This window comes from Bubalus kerabau, chromosome 3 (genome assembly GCF_029407905.1).
Source record: "Bubalus kerabau isolate K-KA32 ecotype Philippines breed swamp buffalo chromosome 3, PCC_UOA_SB_1v2, whole genome shotgun sequence".
NCBI classification, from domain to species: Eukaryota; Metazoa; Chordata; class Mammalia; order Artiodactyla; family Bovidae; genus Bubalus; species Bubalus kerabau.
This window is the reverse complement of record NC_073626.1, coordinates 22133416-22152477: the sequence shown is the minus strand read 5'-3', so window position 1 is coordinate 22152477 and position 19062 is coordinate 22133416. Positions and strand designations below refer to the sequence as shown.

At 43.5% G+C, this 19062-nt stretch overlaps 1 protein-coding gene and 1 long non-coding RNA gene across 3 annotated transcripts; one reads left to right on the top strand and one right to left on the bottom strand.

The window, feature by feature from the left end:
• The first annotated feature begins 5916 nt into the window (after nucleotides 1-5916).
• Nucleotides 5917-13513, top strand: GPX6 (glutathione peroxidase 6). Its single transcript, XM_055570960.1, has 5 exons — nucleotides 5917-6103; nucleotides 8400-8553; nucleotides 10405-10522; nucleotides 11700-11799; nucleotides 12589-13513. Exons 1-5 carry the CDS (start codon nucleotides 6017-6019, stop codon nucleotides 12793-12795), a joined length of 666 nt encoding a protein of 221 aa, XP_055426935.1. The 5' UTR covers nucleotides 5917-6016; the 3' UTR covers nucleotides 12796-13513.
• LOC129645651 (uncharacterized) lies at nucleotides 12326-17564 on the bottom strand. 2 transcript variants are annotated; one of them, XR_008711461.1, is made up of 3 exons: nucleotides 17434-17564; nucleotides 15518-15622; nucleotides 12326-12771 (listed from the first exon to the last, which is right to left on the bottom strand). It is a non-coding gene; the product is annotated as an uncharacterized LOC129645651 (long non-coding RNA). The 2 variants fall into 2 exon arrangements; XR_008711462.1 differs by lacking the exon at nucleotides 17434-17564 and adding an exon at nucleotides 17291-17325.
• Between the last annotated feature and the right edge of the window lie 1498 nt (nucleotides 17565-19062).

Here is a 19062-nt window from a genome sequence, read left to right as displayed (position 1 = left end):
GAAGTTTCAATCACTTCAGTTTCTGGGCCTCTGCCTTTCCATACATGAATAAGGAAACTGCAGTACTTGAGCACTAAAATTTTAAGAGTTTTCTGGATCAATATTCCCACTCCTCAGTCTTCTCAAGGCAATGGCACCCCACTCCAGTACTCTTGCCTGGAAAATCCCATAGACAGAGGAGCCTGGAAGGCTGCAGTCCATGGGGTCGCTGAGGGTTGGACACAACTGAAGCGACTTAGCAGCAGCAGCAGCAGCAGATGGCCAAGAGAACTGAATCTCCTAATAGATGAGACTGTTAAATGTGAAAGAGTATGAAGGCAGTCATCTTTTAGTCCAATACCCTCCCACCAGGTTAACTGCTGGATTGTGGTTTGCAGTATTGATGAGATGGCCACAGTCTTTCCTTCTGTGGGAGTAACAAGGCCTGAGTCACAGAAGCTTTGGGACTACGCCTGTGGGGATGTCTGATTCTGAGGCCAAAGGAGTTGCTTGGCTCCTGTGGGTGCAGTGGGGTCTCAGATGCCCATGGCTGTGCATGGATGCAGTGGCACCTCCCTGGTACATTACGGTAGAAATAATGGACTTGGGCCTTACCTGGGAAAGTACACATTCTTCTTTACACATTATCCCTTTTGTTTCACCAGACCCTAAAATTATTTCTTGGTACAGATGAGGTAGAAATTTTGACAATAGGGGCAGAGCCTACAGGAGTACTTTGCTTCAGGGCCAGCTGCCTTAATGAAGACTCAGGATTAGGGCCATGGCCAGCCTGAATCCGAGGCGTCCTCAAGGATGGAGCAATAGTAGACACAAATATGGATAAAAATGTAACAAAAAGGGAAGTATAGCATACTGTCATTCATCTTGTTACCGAGTCCAAGCTTATACTACTTATCACACAGCAGGCCAAACCATAAAGAAATAAGGTGTTAGAGCAAGGAACAGAGACTTTATTTAGAAAGTCTGCAAATGAAGAAGATGGCAGACTAATGTGCTAAAGAACTCTTCTTGCTCGGTTTGAATAAAGCTTCTTTTATGCTACAAAGAGGAATAAATGGGAGGGAGAGAGGTCAAGAGGTGATGAGTTGTTGCAGACTCTTTGGTGCCTGCCAGATCTTGGAGGCGACATGGTAATCCTTTGTTTTTGAGTTGTTCAACATAGGGCTGGCCATGTTGCAACTATAAATATTCAACAAAATGGATGTTATTTCCTGTTCTACAACTCCTTATCTCTATGTGGATGAGTGGTCACCAAGCAAGGGAAAATTATCTTTCTAATGATTAGTATACCTACAAGCTAAGCAAAAGTTTTAAAGTTTAGGCATGGGAGGCAGAGTTGCTGGAAGGGGACTATTCTTCTATACTTCAAGCTACTGGCCACATTCATTTTATGATTAACACGCATATATACAGAGTTAGCAAGGCTGGGCAGGAGGCAATTAGCTATAGAGTGCAAAGTCTAGAACTTAAAGAAATAGATTCAATATGGAGTCAGGTTTGTTCTTCCCTGTTACACACTCAAATTCTTAATATGTGTGGTTAATGAATTTAAAGAAGTCAAAGGAGATTTTTAAAACAGACAAAAATAGTTAGATTTGAAGTTAAGTGACTCTCTATTTTTAAATCTTACATTTATCAATTGAGGAAAGTATGCCTCCCCTATGTAATTTCTACTCTGATAGTGAGGGCAAGATGAGATGGTAGATATGAAAATATTATTTACAATACAAAAGGGATGGTATTACAAAATTATGGCAAATCTGCAATGAGAGTCTTTGTCTTTCCTTGGCAAAGCAGAGAAGAAAATCCCTAGAGTCCTGAGAGGAAGGCCCATGTACAAAGGGAGATAAAGTAAATCAAAAAAATATTTCAGGCAGAATCAAGCATAGGCTTGAATTTCTAAGTTGAGATTCAGGTTAATAAAGTAGTAATTTCATTCTGGAAGTAAAATGAAGGCTTGTATGGAAGTAATAAAGAATCTTGCTTCCTTTATGATCAAAGAAACTGAGAATGAAAGAATTTTATGGTGAATGTGGGGTAGATATAAGGCAATGGATGAAACTTGTCGGAAACCAGAGAAAACTCAGTTCTTATCTCTAAACTGAAACTTACTTGCAAGAATTAGTTTTCTAGGGCTGCCATAAGGAAGTGCCACAAACTAAGTGTCTTAAAGCTATGGAAGTGGATGGTTTTACAGTTTTGGAGGCTAGAAGTCTGAACTCACAGAGTCACCATGGCCATACTCCCTCTGAAACTTGTAGGGAAGGATCCTTCCTTGCCTCTTCCAGCTTTTGCTAAGCCCAAACATCTCCTGCCTTGTGGCAGCTCAACTCCAAGCTGTGTCTCCATTTACAGGACATCCTTTACAAAGCCAACTTTTTATGAGGACATCAGTCATATTGGATTAGGGGTCCATCTTGCTCTAGTTATGACCTCATCTTAACTAATTACATTGGCAGAGATCCTATTTTCAAATAAAGTCACATACTGAGGTCCTGCAAGGAAGGATTTCAATATATCTTTTGGGGAGAATATAACTCAGCCTGTAACATCCTGTAACCTTGTACAAATCATTTCTTAAGAATCCTATGTCATCTAAACTGCTTCATTCTGACTGGGCCAAAGAAATAGTGGTTGAGACAAATTGATCTGCATCTCCCAGTCTTTTCTGCCCTAGCCCTAACTAGGCTATTTGAGAAAGGCAGCAAGACTGACCTTGAGTCCAACTGAAGGCCTGGTCAAGCTCCCCAGAACCCTGATTTGTGACTCAGGCCTCTGAGGTCTTGCTTAATAATTGCACTGCATCATTTTAAATAAAAACATGTAATTCATATATCAAAAAAAATCTTTTAAAAATTACCCCAACATACTACCCCTGATTTTATCTAAAAGGTCAAGAATCAATACCTAAATAGATGGATTTTGAGTGTTGAAGACAGTTCAATCTGCCAGAAACATAACATTTATGGAGGGAAGGATACACCTGCAAATTTTAACTAATGTCAAATCAGGAAGGGTGAGTGCTCCATGGGAGAATTTAAAATTGAAAGTGTAAGAATAGGGAGGAATCAAATTAGTTTTAATATAAGAGTGATGTCAACAAAACAGACCTTTAGAAAAGTCATAGAATAAAAGCTGGGTGTAGAAGAAGAGAGACTGGAAAAGATCTGGGAAGTGTGAGGAGGAGAAACCTTCCTCCCACCCCTCTTGAATGATTGTGGCTGGACTAAAAAAAAGCGACCCAAGACAGATTGACAGCAGGAGAAGAAACAGTTTAATTTGTATGCAAGGAGGTCTTATAGAAATGTGTTCTCAGAACAAAGCAGGCAGCTTTTATACTTTTCAGACAAAGACAATAAACTTGTGAGGAACTGACAGGACAAAGAAATTTGGGCTTGGGTGCTTAATCAGTGAAAAATCTAAAGAGTCTGGGCTTGGGGTAGTAAATTAAGGAAGTGACAAATTTGGTTTATACAGATTCTCTGCTCTTGCATCAGTCATTTCTTTCTTTTTTAAAAAGAAATATTCATTTACTTGGCTGCGTTGGGTCTTAGTTGTGGCATGCGGGATCTTTAGTTGTTCTGAGTGGGATCTCTAGTTTGGGCATCTAGGCTTAGTTGCCCCACAGCAAGTGGGATCTTAGTTCTCCAGCCAGGGGTACAACCCAAGTCTTCTGCATTAGAAAGCAGATTCTTAGCCACTGGACCATGTCTGCCTCCTTTCCTCCTGCTCAGTGTGTTCTGTACCTTCTATTCTCAAAGGCCAGGACCCAAGGTGCTCAAAAGCTTATGAGGAATATTGGAATAGGAACCTGGGCAGTTGGGATTTTAGACCATTTGACTTACTGATAAGGTCTCTTCTGAAGTGTCTCCTCACCATTCAGGGGCTGCTGCTGCTGCTAAGTCGCTTCAGTCATGTCTGACTCTGTGTGACCCCAGAGATGGCAGCCCACCAAGCTCCCCCGTCCCTGGGATTCTCCAGGCAAGAACACTGGAGTGGGTTGCCATTTCCTTCTCCAATGCAGGAAAGTGAAAAGTGAAAGTGAAGTCGCTCAGTTGTGTCCGACTCCTAGCGACCCCATGGACTGCAGCCCACCAGGCTCCTCCGTCCATGGGATTTTCCAGGCAAAAGTACTGGAGTGGGCTGCCATTGCCTTCTCCACTCAGGGGCTAGTTATTGCAAAAAGAGCAAATGTAAATCACCTCAGACAGTGAAGATTTAGTTGCAACAACTGATGATCCATGTGGAACCAGAGCGAGGACTCCATGGTAAGAGTCAAGAGTTTGCTTTCATTTCACCGTTACTAACCTGTGATCTTTGAGATGTCACTCTCTCTGTGAGCTTCCGTTTTCTCATGCAAAAAGATAAACATATGGATGAAAAATAGTTGCTTAAATGTTACAGGCCTTGGGTTGAGTTCTTTACAGTTAGAATCACATTCCATTCTCAAAGCAGCCCTAGGAGGTAAACACTGTTACTACCCTGATTTTACAAATGAGAAAACTAAGGTACAGAGACATTAACTTTTTCTTAGATAAGGAGCTAGTCAATACCCTTATCATCGGTATATATCATAGTCTAAGGTTTAGCCACTTTTAAAAACGAGAATGGTGAGAGGCCAAGGAGCTCATGAATGTGTGTAGGCCTGTGTCAAGAGGAGGACACTTTCGCATGGCTGCAAATGCCTGAGGACCTGCTTGGCTGGATCGGATATCACTGAGCAGGCCACAGATTATAAGGTCTTAGAGAAGAAATTTGAGATAACAGAAAGCTTATCTTCCAACAGAGTTCATGAGAACTCAACCCCATCCAGACTTCGGTTTCAGGAGCAGAGAAAGCCTTTTGTGTGAACCTGGAAGAGGCAGGGCAGATGGAAGGGACTGGATGTAAAAGGGCTTAGCACTGAAGAGGAAGAAGTTATCACTTCAATAAACAGGGGAGTTCGGTAAAGCTGGGCTGTCAGAGAAAAGCTGGAGGGGAGCAGATGGGAGTGAGGATGTGTGGGAGAAATAACTCTGACTCTTCACCAATTCAAACATTAATGCTTTCCAACAAATTTAAGATTGTTACCTTATTAGGACCTTACTAGAAATAGTTTTATGGAGTAAGTGAGGGTAGAGATGATTATTTATAACGAATGAAGCTTAGTCAAGCCCAAGGCAACCAAGGAGGATTCCCCTGCTTACATGCTTAGTCTTGTCTGACTCTTTGCGACCCTATGGACTGTAGCCTGCCAGACTCCTCTGTCAACGGAATTTTCCCACCAAGAATACTGGAGTGGGTTGCCATTTCCTTCTCCAGAGAAGTTCCTTAACTCATATTTTAGAGCTTTCTCCTAGACTATTTGCCCTGTGAATGTGTACCCATCATTTGTGTTACTCCTGCACTAACAAGCCCTTCTCCAGGGGACAGGTTCAAGAGTATCTGAGACACTCAGGCGCCCACAGCTGGACTTCATAGTTAGAAAATACAGTGTGCTGTGGACTAAGTGAGGAAAGTTTGAGGGGACAGGACTGAGGATTAATAGTCATGTGGGACAATGCTTTTCAAACTTCAGTTTGCATATAAATTACATAAGAATCTTGATTTTAAAAAGCAGATTCTGATTCAGTGGTGGTGACTTTACTTCCTGGGTGCAGAGCTGGCACCTGGGAACTGCCAGGCACTTAGAGAAGGTAGAGACAGTATTTAAAGTTCCAAAGGGGAAAGCCTCCACCTTCACCTGCCAGGATACAGGTGCCAGAACCACCAGTGGGTGGCCTGTCAAGGGGAGGTACTGGGTGCACTGAGCCTTCAGGGCTTGTGGTCTGGGGCGGGACAGTGAGTGGGGAGGTGGATGTTAGGGAAGGGGAAGAAGAGGAAGGGGGAGGGATCATAGGGTGGAGGGAGGTTTGCCCGTGTGTTAATGCTACTCTGTGATTGGAGGATGAATCTTCAAACTGGTCCCTGCCGGGAGCTCAAAAGGGGTTGAGATCCCTAGGGATCTGAGACTTGCCTGGAACTCCTAGTTCGAGCCATGATCCTGCAGCTCTGGGCCTCATGTCTTTTCCCACTGTTCCTGGTCGGCTTAGCTCAGCTGACTCTGAAGCAGCAACAGATGAAGGTAAGTGTCCCGCAGGGAACCCAGGTGGATTCCAGCACCGATGGCGAACTAGGCTGCCAAGGAAGCCAGGAGTTCTCCCTTCTTCTCTCCTAGGAAGGACGAGATTCATCTCCCCAGCCTTTCCTAACTGACGTCTGCCATTGCCACTGCTGTTCTCTGAGGCAGAGGCTCTCCTAAACTGCCTGTCTTTACGTGGATCATCTCCCCTTAGCCTGGTGGGTCACTGGGCAGAAAGTGGAAAAGTGGATGAAGGACGAAGGCTGCTCTCTCTGCGTTCTGCTTTGCCACTTGCCCCTGGTGGCCGCTGGATAGCCCAGAACCCATCCCCTCCACCCTGGTCTGGAACACTGGGGAATCTTGCAGGTCCAGGAAACAGGGATATGAAGTAGTAACTGGATTGAGAAGGAGGCTGAACTGGCAGCTCTTGGAGAAACTGAAACTCTTGGGCAGGTGGAAAAAGAAGCTGGTGCTAAAATGTGCCCTAAGGAGTTCCAGAGTCAGGAAAGAGGGGCGCTTTTTTTCTTTAAGGGAATAATAAAAGGCAAAAGGCGAGGAGAGTTGCTTGCTGGTTTTAATTTCAGGGGAAGTGATGTGGCAAGAGCTCAGATCAGAGTAAGATCTTTGCTTTTAAGTCTTGGTACTGCTCCAAATCACCCAATGCTTCCCCCCTCACCCCAGGAAAAATGTCCACATTTGCTGCCAGCAGCACCCTGTTAAGGGTGTGTATATGAGTCTTAGGATGCAAAGTGGCAGCTGAAGTAAATGACTTGAGGCAACAAGTTTTAAGTTTAAAATTGGGCATATTCATTCAAAAACACAGCTTCATTGCGATGTTAAGCCAGTTAGACATCTTTTATTGACCCCTTTCTTTCCTCTCTAAAAGTTGGAGAAAACCTATCTTGTAGTGCAGTGATCACCTAGAAAGTTTGTTAAAGCACAGGTTACTGGGTCACACCTCCAAAGCTTCTGATCCGGTAGGTTTTAGTAGAGTCCAAATTTGCTTTTCTAATTTGTTCTCAGATGATACTTGTGCAGGTCCTCAAACCACACTTCAAGTGCTCTATTATTGGGTTCATGTGAATTGTAAAATGGTGTATATAACATGAATCTATTATAAATGTAATATCAAGACTGGTAGCTGTAGTAAGATCATCTCTCTTCTCTGATATTTAAAAAAAAAACAAAACAAGCATCTACTGAGGGCCATCCACATCTATGTCAGCAGCTGCTGCCTGATTGGGTTGGAATTTCTGCCATAGAATATCATCTTGTGAGTAAAAGGCTGTGTTTTAGGGTATCCTGATCTCTTCAAACAGACCTAAGCAAATTGGAGCAGAACTGAAAACCAAGAAGGAAAGATCAGGCTCTTCCAAGCTGCAGTATTCTTGGAATTCTACATGCCAGTTCACAAGGTGGCATCCATACATGATAAAGACAGCCAGAAATTGTTGAGGCATTTTAGCTTTTTGTTCCAGATCCTGTCGGCTTTTTTTCCCTTGCCATCCTTGTAGGTAGGAAGTCTATCTCTTTGCTTCCTATTTTACACAGAGATAAGAAAGGGCACTGAGGATGAATTTTGTAGGTACCAATAAGCCCCTACTGGCAAAGCTTTGGAAAATGCCTCTGGGATCTAGAGGAGGAACAAGTTATTTGCTGGGCTCTGGGGAAGGAAACTACAATGTGAGAACATATAGATGAGACATTTATATAAAACATATTTCTGTTGTGAGAAACTCTGCCAAAATCTGTTAAAAATATTTGCAAAGAGATATGATGACTGGAATGGGGTGTTAGGATATGGAAGAGAGTGCAGGTAAACTGTAAATCATCAATCGGAGGATAGCAGTAAATTGTATTAAGATTCAAGGAATGGAAAGATGATTATAAAGTGCTTGTCCCACCACTGCAAAAAAGATTTTAAATTAGAAGGTATAAATTCTAGTTGTGGCATTGTTGTTTAGTCGCTAAGTCGTGTCCGACTCTGTGACCTCATGGACTATAGCCCACCAGGCTCCTCTGTCCATGGAACTTCCGAGGCAAGAATATTGGAGTGGGTTGCCATTTTTTTCTCCAGAGGATCTTGCCAATCTTGGGATCGAACCTGAGTCTCCTGCTTGGCAGGCGGATTCTTTTCCACTGAACCACCTGTAAAGTCCCAGTTGTGGCATTAGCCATAACTAAAAATATTACTTGGAATATTCTCTTCTGTTCTTAGAGTTTCAAAAAGTCCATAGATGTTAGAGATTATCATTTGCTTTATCATCACATCACTGTGGTTATTTTTGTTATATTTCAGGTGGATTGCTATAAGGGGGTGACAGGCACCATCTATGAGTATGGAGCCCTCACCCTCAATGGTGAGGAGTATATCCAGTTCAAGCAGTATGCGGGCAAGCATGTCCTATTTGTCAATGTGGCCACCTATTGAGGCTTGACAGCTCAGTATCCAGGTAAGAACTCATGTTTCAACTCTCTTGGAACTAGCTTTGTCAGATGGCCATAGTCTAATTCCAGAAAGTGAGAGTGAAGTCGCTGGGTTGTGTCTCTTTGAGATCCCATGGACTGTAGCCTACCAGGCTCTTCCATCCATGGGATTTTCCAGACAAGAATACTGAGTGGGTTGCCATTTCCTTCTCTAGGAGATCTTCCTGACCCAGGGATTAAACCCGGGTCTCCTGCATTGTAGGCAGACCCTCTACCGTCTGAGCCACCAGGGAAGTCCTAACTCCAGAAGGTTTTGCTCATTTGTTATTGGGAGGAAACAAGGGGCTGGGGGAAGGTAGGTGATCATGTGACTCTATCCCCTACATCCTGCCACTGCTCTGCTCCTTAGAAATGCTAGGAGAATTATCTCGGGATTTGAGAACTAAGATTCTCCCAAAGATTTAGCAAAGACCACCAGGACTGTATCTGTATTTGAGTTTGTTGCTCAGCGTTCTGAGGGAAAACATATACTGTAGGGAACCATGGGGCTTCTCAGTAAGAAGATGTTATTAATAGAAAGGACTTATTTGAGGATCTGAGCTTGTGTTACATGATTTGGGGAAGGGTTCAAGGGATTGAAGCTCGGTTCTGGATTGGATGCTGCAGGAAATGAGAAAACGGGCACAGTGAAGAGATTGGTATCTTAATAAATCATATCTACAGAGTAGGAGGAATAAAGCAAGGATAAACAGCAATCACTTAGATTGGTAAGAATAGGGTGATACTTGGTCATTTTTGTGATTTGAATAATGTTCATATTTTGTCTGGTTAAAGGTCTCTTGTATGAAACTGATCTTCTGTGAAACTGTTTATGTTCAGGAGGAGAACAACAAGCTCTAGCTATGAGTCCCAGGCCAGAATCTAGCTTTCAGGGGCTAATTTTATCTTTCTCACTGGTAACTTCTGGTAACAGGAGAGAAGATTGACCTTTGAGCCTCCGGAAAAATACCTTTGGGTTCTGCAGGTACTTCCAAATGGCAGAGAAGAGGAAACGTAGTTACCGTCTATGCACTGTTTAATTGGAGTGAGGGCTAAGAGGAGATGCCAGCAGATAGAGCTGAGTCTGATTAGGACTGGTGGTGCTGGTCATGAAGTCTGTAAATCTGAACTGAAAGTGGCTGAAGTTGGAAATAATGGCACAAGTCCAGACAGACACTGGGAAGCTTCCTGACAGTGGGAAAGAGCTGAAAGTTTGTTTTCAAAGGAGTTTGTAGCCTTAGAATCCCAATGAGTCTTTCAGGGAAATGGCAGCATTTATGTCACTGGAACTGACAAAAAGAATGCTCTGGAGCTAGACTTAGCATTTCTCTGATTCCCTCTATAACTCCCAGGTTAGAGCACCAAAGAGTGCTCCTGGGAGGGTGACTGGAGTGTAACACTGTGTCACCATGGGGCAGAGTGGGAGGATGGGGATAGAATGTCCATTTTGTTTGCCATTCCTTAAAACATTTTTTGATCAATCAACTAAGGAAGGCAATGGCATTTAAATCTGACTTCTCTTCAGAATCAAACGGGACCCACCCCCAAAACACACACACACACACACACACACACCAATTTAAGCAATCTGTGCTTTTAAAGAAGGGCTCCTATTGGATGACGAAGTGGAGCCACTTATGGGAACTTCTGCACAAGATAAAAGGCAGTTGTTTGGATGTGTTTCTGGAAATCTGTGTTCTAGCCTTTCGCTCTGTTTCCTCAAACTTTGTGATCTTGAATCTTTCCCTTCATAGTCCTCAGCTTATTCATGTGATAGACAGATACTGCTTTTACTGCTCAAGATAGAGCTACCCATGCTGTTCACCCTCTGCTTACAGAACTGAATGCACTACAGGAGGAGCTGAAGCCTTTTGGTGTAGTTGTGCTGGGCTTTCCCTGCAATCAATTTGGAAAACAAGAGCCAGCAAAGAACTCAGAGATCCTTATGGGGCTCAAGTAAGTGCCTGCTTGGGACCCTGCAAGACCATGTTAGAATTTTCCTTCCACATTCCACCTAGAGGCTTCTCATTCTGGAGACTTCTGGGGTGATTGACAGATTAATTGGTTCAAGAACATCATTTTGATGCCTTGAATTCAGTTATGCCCTGCTGGTAGTGCTCAACAATTCTAACTTTGAGTTGTTTAATGATAAGACTACAGGAAATCTAATGAAAAGAAGCACATGAAAGGAGAAAGCCTAGGAAATAGAAATGAATCAAGAATTTTAACCTTAAAATATTGCTTTCCAATTTTCTTTTTAAATATTTTTTACTGGAGTATAGTTGATTTACAATATTGTGTTAATTTCAGATGTATAGCAAAGTGAATCAGTTATACATGTACATATATCCACGCTTTTAGATCTTTTCCCTGTATAGGTCATTATAGAGTATTGAATAGAGTTCCCTGTGCTATACAGCAGGTCCTTATTACTTTTCTATTTTATATATAGTAGTGTGTATATGTCAATTCCAATCTCCCAGTTTATCCTTGGTAACCATAACATTGGGCTTCCCTGGTGGCTCAGACGGTAAAGAATCTGTCTGCAATGCAGGAGACCTGGGTTTGATCCCTGGGTCAGGAAGATCCCCTGGAGAAGGGAATGGCAACCTGATTCAGTATACTTGTCTGGAAAATTACATGGACAAAGGAGCCTAGTGGGCTAGAGTCCATGGGGCTGCAATTAGTCTGATAGGACTGAGCACACACAACCATAAGATTCTTTTCCACATCTGTGACTCTATTTCTGTTTTGTAAATAAGTTTATTTGTACCATTTTTAAAAGATACGATATATAAGTGTTAACATATGATATTTGTGTTTCTCTGTTTGACTTAATTCACTTAATTCACTGTGATAATCTCTAGATCCATCCATGTTGCTGTAAATGGCATTTCATTCTTTTTTATGGCTGAGGAATATCCTGCTTCCAATTTTCTTGGAATTCTCTATTGGCTCCTTAAAGCATATGCATGAAGTCCTGATTCCCAAAGACCACTCTTTCCTCATCTTCCCTGTCTACGACCTCTCTTTCTTTATCTCTAATTTCACTTTGTGGCCAAATTGTGGTGGCCATTATTATCCACCCTTTTCTTAATTTGAATGGTCTCAGGATTGTTCTGGTTCATTGCAGGTATGTACGTCCAGGTGGTGGCTTTGTTCCCAATTTTCAGCTCTTTGAGAAAGGGGATGTGAATGGAGAAAAAGAACAGAAGGTCTTTACCTTCCTGAAGGTAAGTGAGCATAAACCTGGCAAGAATTGGTCAGGTAGGTAACAGTGCCCTGAAAGCATGGGGCTCAAGTCTAGGATTGAGTTTGGACTCCTTGGAAAGAAATTCTCAGATAAGTTCATGGATGGTGGCAATATTTGTCGTGAAGCTTTAGCTTCAAGTAATGGAAACATATAAATATGATTGCTCTAATATAGACTAACTTTTCTTACTGAATGGTAATGATTCATTTATTCAACATTTATCAAATCTTTAGTTATGTGCAAGAACTGTGCTACACAATGAGTTAACAAATGTTAATAGGGCATAATTTCTTCCTTGAAAGAATTCATATCTAATCAGGGAGACAAACACAGAAATAGGTAATAAAGAGTGTCACAGAGTATTAGAACCACAGAAACCCAGAACAGAAGGACCCCCTTTTTTGTAGCTAAAGAAACTGAAGCTTTAGAAGTGTTATGAGTTACCAAAAAAAAAAAAAAACAAACAAAAATCCACACACACACAAAAACAAAAACAGAAGATAGTCTTTCTTTGAAGCACTGTGATATAATCATGGGATTGAGGGAGAAACAGAGAAAGGAATAAACTTTTCTGTTTGCTATCATACTAACTCTTGGTTGTTGATTGTACTGGTAATGATGTATTGGAATGTCTATGGTTCATTAGGAGCATGTCAATTAGTTAATATACTGAGATACATACTGGTGAGTAGACATTCTAGGGGTGGGGATAAGACGAGACCACACAGAAACAGAAAAAACATTGTCGATTTCTCTCTCTCTGCTCCAGAACGCCTGCCCTCCAACCTCTGATCTTTTGGGCTCATCAAGTCAGCTCTTCTGGGAGCCCATGAAGGTCCATGACATTCGCTGGAACTTTGAGAAGTTTCTAGTGGGGCCTGATGGCGTCCCTGTCATGCGTTGGTACCACCGGGCTTCAGTCAGCACAGTTAAATCAGACATGCTGGAGTACCTGAAGCAGTTCAAAAGCGAATAGGAAGGGCCAGACACCGTCAGAAGTTGCCTCCCATCTGAAGAACATGTTTAAGGATCCCATCTTTGCTTCGAGTCCTTTCCCACCCAGCCTCCATATGACCAAACCATCCTGTACAGCCCAAATGTGTGTGTGTGAGATAGAGCGAGAGAGAGAGAGAGAGAGACAATTAAGGAAAAGAAAACCTGTCTCCCAACTCTCTGATCTCAAAATACCAAATTTTTTCCACTCCATTCCAAAGGAAAATCATATTATAAATAGGGACTACCCATGTCCCTAAAAACGCAGTCCCCAGAAGTCCTGACATCCATCCTTTCCCAATGCTGAAGGTTTAAGAAAAGCAGAAACTGGCAGCAAGACTCTCAGCATCTCCTTAATAGCCTCCTCTCTCCTCCAAGACAGGCATGCGTTGTTAAATTCTTCCTCTCCCTAGTTAGTTTTCATTTATCCCCTGACACCCTGAGTTCTCTTGTAGGATCTCTGAAGGCAGAGTGAGAGCAGAAACTTCATCTCACATGAGCTGAGGGGCATCTCCATGATGGTGGGTCCCAAAGCCCCTGTGGGCAGGACCCAACCAGAACCTTCCTTGGTGCCTGTCCCTTAGTGCATTCAGGTCATGGCACCTGGGCAGGGATGTTCCTTCATTCAGAACGATGGGTTTCTCTCCTCACCCTTTAAACTCATCCTTATCACTGTCTCAATTAAAAAGAATTCTGCAGCAGCTGGTTTCCCGTGGTGTTTTTCCAGTCCTATATTATGTGTGGAGTCATACCACTTCTTCCTCTCACTTTATTTCTGCTTCCTTCAGTATCTAGCTCACCTAGCTCTCAAGTATTTTTTCTCATAGTGCTCTAGACCTTTTGTTGGCTCATCCGAAAACACTGGGTGGGACTGGCTGCACAGAGTTGCTGTGATACGAACAGCCCCCTGTACTTCCTCATTCAGATCCCCTGGGGAGTCCCTTCTTGAATCTTCTCTCTCTCTCAACAAACATGCATCCATTTTTGTTTACAAAATTAATTTCTGCTCGCTGTTAAAAATCTAAAAACATATAAAAGTAGAAGAAAAGCATACCAAACCTCACTTCTAATCAGAGGAGTCAAGAATATACTGGAAGCCCTATCTAGCCCATGCTGTTTTATAATTAAACTTCAATCTTTATATGAAGACAAATTACAGAATATCAGAAACAGGAAAGAAAAGATTGTATGAAGAGTAAAATCAGTGTTTTTTTCTTTCTCTTTTCACAAATTACTATTAACACAGCTACTTGCACTTTAAAGGGTCTTTTTTTAAAAAGTACACAAAATATAAGTATCAGTGAGTAATATAAAATATAATTCTGGTTTGTACCTAAATAGATGGGATCCCTGACTTAATCTTTATACAGCAACATGAAAATTGACAGACTAAGCCAGAAATGACCAGGAAAGTGATTCTTAAGACTCTAAATATTCATAGATGATAGACACACATGAGAAATGGAAAATATTTTCAAAATATTTGGATATTTTGTCTTCTTGAACTCAAAATCGTGTAAGAAAAAAAAATGGATTAAAAAAAACAAAGCTGGGGGGGACTTCCCTGTGGTCCAGTGGCTAAGACTCCATGCTCCCAAGATAGGGGGCCTGAGTTCAATCCTTGGTCAGGGAACTAGATCCCACATGCTGCAACTGAAGGGCCCACACGCTGCCACAAAGATTGAAGATCTTGTGTGTCACAGCTAAGACCCAGTACAGCCAAAAAAAAAAAAAAAAAAGCTGAGGCTTCCCTAGTGGTTCAGTGGCATAAAGAATACACCTGCCAATGCAGGAGGCACAGCTTTGATCCCTGATCCAGGAGGATCTCACATGCCCCCACATGCCACAGAGTGGCTAAGCCAATGCGCCTCAGCTATTAAGCCTGTGCTCTAGAGCCCAGGAACCCACAACTACCAAAGCCTGGGCACCCTAGAGCCCATGTTCCCCAACCAGAGAAGCCACAGCAATAAGAATCCCAGGTCCCGCAACTAGAGAGTAGTCCCTGCTTGCCACAACTAGAGAAAAACCCTCGAAGCAACAAAGACCCAGCAGAGCCAAAAATAAATAAAACTATATATATTAAAAAAAAAAACTGAATGTCCTTGAACATGTCTGAATCTGTGACCCCATGGACTGTAGCCCACCAGGCTCCTCTGTCCATGGAATTTTCCAGGCAAGAATATTGGAGTGGGTTACCATTTCTTACTCCATGGGAACTTCCTGATCCAGAGATCAAACCCACATCTCTTGCATCTCCTGCATTGTCAGGGGGATTCTTTACCACTGAGCCACAGGGAAGCCTGTCCTTGGTCATAACCCACAGGATTTGAGACACCATACATCTTTTACTGGGCACTGTGTTTTTAGGGCAGTGACAGGATTGGAGAACCAGCACCAGTGGTGTTGAAAAATGTGTGTTTCGTTTCTTAGTTATCTTGAAATCTCTGCAGTTCTTGAGAACCCTCAAGGACCTGAACAGTGCTCAGAAGGGTTCCAAATCTGTCACTATTTTCAGATCAGAATACTCAAGGTGCAGGAAGTGGGTGGAGGATGATGGGATGATACAATGTATAAAATCTTCTCAAGATACTGGTCCAGCCCAAACCAGGAAACTAATTGGACAAAAGTGGATGCCCCAGGGGAGCAACATCCCCTGTTCCACAGTGAAGACCTAAAATGATGAAGGAGGAGAACTGTGGCTTCACCTGAGTCTGTTGCACTTGAGTGGTATAAAGTCTAGGAGGTCTCAATCCTGCCACTGCTCTGGAAAGTCCAGATGTCATACCCCTTATGTCCTCCAGTGGCTGGCCCTAAAGAGAAAAAAGAGAAGTTGTTTTGGGGATAGCCAAGACCAGAGAAATGAAAAAAAAAAAAAAAAAAAAATCCCTTGCACTGGGAGATGAGGGGAGGTGAGAGACAGGTGTGAAAGCAGCAGTCCTGATCAGAATATTGCTTCTGATGACGATGATGGTAGTCTTTATAAAAAGAGAAGATCAAGAGATACAACTTTCCACTTCTCCCTTCCTCACCAATCCATGTAACAGATCTTAGCCCCAGAGAAAGCCACAGGCAGAAACTTCTGGGAGGGGCAGACTGCCCAGGAGGGTCTCAGGAACTCTAGTCTGTTACAGCAGTTAAAACTTAACTGTGACTATCATGGTGATCATCATTCTCATTACTGGCACTACTTCTGCTGTGAATTTTTTATTTTTTTGAACCAGAGGTTCGTACAATCTATCATGGAAAGACCTGAGCTAATTGGTTCCAAAACCAGTGTTGTCACAGGAATCAATTACCGGAACACACCATCCAGCAGGCATCTAGAATCAGTAAGGCTCTGCTAATCACAAAACCTTTGAGGAGAGTCCCTGGGGACACTGTTCTAAAGTCCCAGAGAACCAGGACTCAGACCTTCTCAAACTGTCCTTTCCCATTTTGTTAAGCAGCCCATCCCTGGAAGTAAGACCCCAATACAGTCTCCCCCATGAGAGATGCTGCAGAAATGTGGTATTTTCCATGTGGACTGTGTGATTCTTAGGCTTTCAAAGTCCCCATGGTAGTTCTGGAAGCTGGATTCCCCAAACCTGATAAAGAGTAGCCAAAGTCTCTTCCACAGCACATTGAATCTTTGTGATCTCATGAATACTCCTTGACTTGGCTTCAGGTCCCAGTAGACAGAAGCTGAGACTAGGATTCAGGTACACATAATTTATTGAGAGAGTAGTCTAAGGGAATCAGTGAAGAAAGACAGGGTAGGGGAGAGAAGTAAGGATGCAATTTGATGGAGTTTCGTTTCAGATAAATTGCACTATAATTATTTCCACCGTGAAGGAAGAGGGATGGACTTTTGTAACTCACGTCCATCAATCATTAGCTATGGGCTCACCCTCCGACCCCAGAGGCATAACCAATGTGAGACGGCCCCCCTAGATTAAAGGAAATTCTCTGAAGAAGATGGCAGCTGAGGATAATGAGACTTGGCTTTGGAACTGTGACGACCCTGAGAAGAGTCTTAGGTTTGCCGGCAGAGTTTAAGGGGTCAGCGAAAAGAAGTTATATTTCTTGACCGCAACCGGAAAACAGACGAGTTCCCCTCCCTACTCCCAGCCCCCTCATCTCTAACCACCTGGAATTCGAGGCCCGACCTTTTAAAGAACCTGTTGTAAAAGATATGGAAAGAAACATCTGTGCGACAGACGCCCTTTTTCGCGGAATACGTTCATGGCCTTAATTCCCAAAGTTCAGGGCTGGGATCCGTGATGCGCATCTTCGCACCCACCCGGGCTCTGAGAGTTCCCACCCTAAGAACGGAGTCTGGACCGCTCCTCGGGTCTCTCCTCCCCTGTCCCGGGCCTCCCTGCCCACGTCACCTCAGTCGTCTCAGCTCCCGCCCGTCCTTGGGGCCCCCAGACCCACCCCAGCTCCCACGGCCCTTCCCCCACCCACACGGGGTCTGCTGGGGACGCGTAGCTACGAACCTGTGCGCAGCGCCCCCTAGTCCGGCTTTCTGCTCGTGCCCCCCAGGAAGGGGAGGGGATGCGACCGAGGGTGGAGGGCACCGGGGAGGGGGAGGGGCTCACCGCGGGGTGCAGGGACTGGGTTAGAGGGGAGAAGGCGTTACCTTTTCTACGAGCTGATTTTCAAGACAACCTGAGTCCGAGAGAAAGAGAGGAGGACAAGAAGTCGGGGGGAACTGAAGTGAACAGTCTTTTTCCGGGTTGGACTTTTTCAAGCGCTCACCAAATTTCCTGAGGCGGAAGCTGCCGAGGTTCCTGCCGACCCCTACCCCCACTCCCACCTCCACACCCGTCTCAAAAGGCTCCGGGTGGAAAGATGTCACGACAGATTTTGACCGTGCGCTTGAGAATGACAGCGCGGGATTTGAAGAGAAACTGCACGGGCTGACACCTGTAGCTGAAGGAAGATGGCCCCTGAGTCCAGCCCCTCGGCTCCACCCGAAAGATGCAGGTTCCTCTTCCCACCAGTCTGGCGCCTTCAGGTACCTCAAATGAGTTACTTTATCACATATGGCCCGTTATTTGCTGCAAATCCTTGAAGTTTTTTTTTTTTTTTTTTAGATTACATATATTAAAAAAAATACATATAATAGTCTTTATCACTTATTTCCTAGCCGCGAGTTTCTGTGACTCTTTTCCTTGGGATAACAGAAATACCCTTGTCTAACGCTCCACCTGCCTATTACCGTTGCTGTCCTATTTTTCTGCCTTCAACGCGTTCTAGAAAGTGAAGCATCTCCCTGGAGTTGGCATAGTACAGCATAGTTTCGGAAGGCAAAAGATTAACAACTGGATTGTTGTTGTTTAGACGCTAGGTCCTGACTGACTCTTTTTCGAACCCATGGACTGTAGCCCACCAGATTCCTCTGTCCATGGGATTTCCCAGGCAAGAATACGGCGGTGGATTGCCATTTCCCAGGCAAGAATACTGGGCTGGGTTGCCATTTCTATCTCCAGGTAATCTTCACGACCCAGGGATGGAATCCCCGTCTGGTGCATTGCCAGGAGGATTCTTTACCACTGAGCCAACAACCGGATTGTTGTTGTTCAGTGACTAAGTAGTGCCCGACTCTTTGCGATCCCATGGACTGCAGCTCTCTAGGCTTCCCTGTCCTTCACTATCTCCCGGAGTTTGCTTGAACTCACGTCTATTGAGTCCATGCGACCATCCAACCATCTCATCCTCTGTCACCTGCTTCTCCTCTTGCCCTTCTCCAGCATCAGGGTCTTTTCCGATGAGTCAGCTCTTTTCATCAGGTGGCTAAAGTATTGGAGCTTCAGCTTCATCATCAGTCTTTACAATGAATATTCAAGGTTGATTTCCTTTAGGATTGACTAGTTTGATCTCCTTGCAGTCCAAGAGACTCTTCTCCAGCACCACAATTCCTAAATATCAATTCTTCATCGCTCCGCCTTCTTTATGGTCCAACTCTCACAGCTGTACGTGATTACTGGAAAAACCACAGCTTTGACCACAGGGAACTTTGTTAGCAAAGTGATTTCTCTGCTTTTTAATATACCCTGTAGGTTTGTCATAGCTTTTCTTCCATGGAGCAAGCGTCTTTTAATTTTGTGGCTGCAGTCACCATCCACAGTGATATTGGAGCTCAAGAAAATAAAATCTGTCACTTTTTCCACTTTTTCCCCATCTATTTGCTATGAAGTGATGGGACCGGATGCCATAATCTTAGTTTTTTGAATGTTGAGTTTTAAGACAACTATTTCACTCTCCT